This window comes from Somniosus microcephalus, chromosome 19, assembly GCF_052327205.1.
Source record: "Somniosus microcephalus isolate GS21.2 chromosome 19, FLI_Smic_1.0, whole genome shotgun sequence".
NCBI classification, from domain to species: Eukaryota; Metazoa; Chordata; class Chondrichthyes; order Squaliformes; family Somniosidae; genus Somniosus; species Somniosus microcephalus.
The window spans coordinates 83,869,312-83,873,263 of NC_141005.1; the positions used below are offsets into that span (position 1 = coordinate 83,869,312).

Here is a 3,952-nt window from a genome sequence, read left to right on the forward strand (position 1 = left end):
TACCCCAGATTTCCCTGGCTCTATCATTCCTATAAAAGTGTTAATCTGTAATATCTTCCAGTTCTGCAGAAAGGTTATCGACCTGAAAATTTAATTCTGTTTCTCTCTCCACATAAGAACATATGAACATAAGAAATAGAAGGCGGACTAGCCCATTTGGCCCTTCAAGCCTGCTCTGCCATTCAATAATATAATGGCTGATCTTCTACTTTATCTCCATTTTCCTGCGCTATCCCCATATCCCTTGATTCCGTTAATATTAAAAAATCTATCGATCTCTGTCTTGAATATACTCAAAGACTGAGCCTTCATAGCACTCTGGGTTAGAGAATTCCAAATATTCACATTTAAAGTGAAGAAATTTCTCCTCACCACGGTCCTAAATGGCCGACCCCTTATTCTGAGACAGTGACACCTGGTTCTAGAATTCCCAGCCAAGGAAAACATTCTCCCTGCATCTACCCTGTCAAATCCTGGAAGAAATTTGTATGTTTCAATGAGATCACCTCTCAATCTTCTAAACTCCAGAGTATATAGGCCTTGTCTATTCAATCTCTCCTCATAAGAAATTCCCTCCATTCCAGGAACCAGTCTGGTGAACATTCATTGCACTCCTTCAATGGCGTGTATAACCTTCCTCAGGTAAGGAGAACAAAACTGTACACAATACTCCAGGTGCAGTCTCACCTGGGTCCTATATAATTGCAGTAAGACGTCCTTACACCTATACTCAAATCCTCTTATAATAAACGCCAACACACCATTTTCTTTCCTAATTGCTTACTGTACCTACATGTGAACTTTCAGTGATTCTTCTACAAGGACACCCACGTCCCTCTGAATAACAACATTTGCCAATCTTTCACAATTTAAAAATAATGTTTTTTTATTTTTCCTACCAAAGTTGTTAACTTCACATTTCTGCACATTATATTCCATTTGACATGTTGTTGCCCATTCACTTAGCCTGCATATATCCCCTTGAAGCCTCCTTGCTCCCCGCTCATAACGTACATTCACACCCAGATGTGTATCATTCAGCAAACTTGGATATATTGGCCCAGAAATTCGGATCTCTACGGTTGAGTACACGCTGGGTGCTCACCCATAGGCCCAACGAAGGTGCCGGTTTCGTGCATGCACTGCGCATGCATGGAAAACCGGAACTTCCATTCCCTTAAAGGAAGGGATTCACAGGTCGAACGAGTACGCCGGAGAGGCAGCGCGTACGCCTGGAACTTCCGTTTTTTCCCAGGTTTCTCCGGGAGGGTAAGTCTCCAACAGTTACACTTTTAAAAAGCAGGCATAAGTCTTGCTTTTAACAAAGTAAGTGGTGAATTAATTAAAATTAAAACATTTTCCCACAGGTTTATTATTTTTAAATACTTTAAAGAAAGGTAAGTTTATTTTTAACCCCGTTAGAAAATGTATTTATTTTTTTCAAAATTTACATTATTGTTTATAATAGTTATTTCATGTAATTTAGAGTTGTGTTAAAAGTCTGATGTTCTTTTTCTAATTTATTTGAAGTTTTAGTTATGTTTTGGGGCTCATAGTATTTATAGTTTTGACAGCTCTTCCTGTCAATTTTATGAATGGGCATTTCTCTGCTACCATGGCTCTCCACAGTCCACGTGATCCTGGGGGACACTGCGAACTAACTGCACCCCTGGGATATGCAAGCACTGTGCGCTGGCAGTTGGAGGAGGCCCAGGATCGGAATCCCACGTGGGCTCACAGCACAATGGCCGGTGCGCTAGGTAAGTGCAGGTCGGAGGCTTGCACCCGCGGGAAGCAACCGACCTGAATTTCTGGGCCATTACATTTGATCCCCTGATTCAAATCATTGATGTAGACTGAGAATAGCTGAAGCCTAAACACTGATCCTTGTGGTACCTCATTAGTTACAGCCTGCCAACCCAATAATGACTGGTTTATTCCTACTCTCTGTTTTCTGTCCTTTAACCAATCCTCAATACAAGCTAGTATATTGCCCCCAATCCCATGAGCACTGATGTTGTTTAATGACCGCTTGTGTGCCACTTAATCGAAAACCTTCTCAAAATCCAAATACACCACATCCACTGGTTCCCCGTTATCTATTCTGCTAGTTCCAACCTGGAAAAACTCTAACAGATTCGTCAAACATGATTTCTCTTTCATAAATCCATGTTGTCTCTGTTATTAATTTCTAAGTGCCCTATTACCACAACCTTAACAACAGATGCTCGCATTTTCCCTACTACTGATGTCCGGCTAACTAGTCTGTAGTTCCCCGTTGGGGGGGCCACGGGAAACACTCCTGCTCCTCCTGGCCCACAAGCAGTGCTGTAAAGACAGTTACTGTCTCCCCGAAGCTGTCCTCGCCTCCCTTCAGTTGCCAGGTTTCGCACGAGGACTGGGAAACCCGACCTGCCACAGTTAAACCCATAAAACAGGTTAAATCAAAGGCTGCCAGCTGCAATAAATTATTAATTTGCCAACCCGCTTTCTGGGAGCACTCCACTTCCCGCCCCCTGTCCCGCCTGTGCTTAACCCGGAAGTGGCGGGTTGGAGGCGAGGTGGAGTCAGGATGAAGAATTTTTATACTTACTCTCCAAACGGACTCCTACCCTGCCGTTTTTGGTGCTAAAATCCAGCCTGTACTTTTTGGGCTTTGTCATGGAGAATGTTTGATCAGTCATTTCCAGACTTTTTTTCTTTTTTTTACAGTTAATTTAGTGGCGATTGTGATCCTGTCCTGGGGTAAGTGCGGACTCTCCACCTGCACCACTCGCTACCTGGTGGCCATGGCAGCGGCGGATCTACTGGTCATTATCATTGAGGTCATACTGTGGCAGATCAGTTACTATTATTTCCCGGGATCTTTCCTGGACATCACCCCTGTGTGTAGTGTTCACAATATCCTGATTCGTGCAGCCACAAACTGTTCTGTGTGGTTCACCGTCACTTTCACCTTTGATCGGTTTGTGGCCATTTGTTGCCAGAAGCTGAAAACAAAATATTGCACCGGGAAAACTGCGGCTGTGGTTCTAGCAACAAGTTGCACACTGCTCTGTTTAAAAAACATTCCCTTCTACTTTGCATATGAACCAAAACAGTTAATCGACAATGTACCGTGGTCCTGTTATGTAAAGCCAAGCTATTTTACTGAGCCTGGATGGGTGGGATATGACTGGTTTGATACGGTTTTAACCCCACTGCTCCCATTCGCTTTAATTTTGTTGCTCAACGCTCTGACAGTCAGACACATTTTAGTGGCCAGTCGCGTCCGTAAGGGACTGAGGGGTGAGAGCAAGGGAGAGAATCGCAGTGACCCAGAGATGGAGAGCAGAAGGAAATCTGTGATTTTGCTCTTCACCATATCTGGCAGTTTCATACTTCTGTGGTTGGTATTTGTTATAGATTTCTTATATTATAGTATTGGAGGAACAAATCCCGATTATTACAATGACTCATTGTATATCTTTCAAAAAATCGGATATATGCTGCGGAATTTAAGTTGCTGCACAAACACATTTATTTATGGGGTGACCCAGTCCAAGTTCAGAGAGCAGTTGAAGAGCGTGGTGAAATATCCGTTTACCTCAATTATTCAATTAATTCAGAATCATACAACTGAGCGTAGCCCCAATGCGGGTCCCAGTGTTTCCAGTTCATGAATGTAATATTTAGCTGCAGACTTCCAGCAACTGAATTACAGCAGCAATCGCTGGTGATCGGAAAATACAACCAGTGGCAGGGCAGGCACTGTGTTTAGGACACAGCACTATCTCTGATTGACTATTCCCACCTTGTCTTTCGAGACAGGACCACTAGTTTGCTGAATGTCATCTGAGCTCCGCTGTAAAGTGTCACTTCAGCTATTTAGTGCAGCAATTCAGAGGATTATATTACATAGAATATACAGCACATAAATTGGCCATTCATTTCCTCTATTCTCTGATATTTA

The 3,952-nt window shown here is 42.9% G+C and overlaps 1 protein-coding gene across 1 annotated transcript; it reads left to right on the forward strand.

Moving 5' to 3' along the window:
- The first annotated feature begins 2,789 nt into the window (after positions 1 to 2,789).
- LOC147104967 (putative G protein-coupled receptor 139) lies at positions 2,790 to 3,662 on the forward strand. The gene has a single exon (XM_085962125.1). The coding sequence runs from the start codon at positions 2,790 to 2,792 to the stop codon at positions 3,660 to 3,662; it is 873 nt and encodes a 290-aa protein (XP_085818251.1).
- Positions 3,663 to 3,952: the final 290 nt, after the last annotated feature.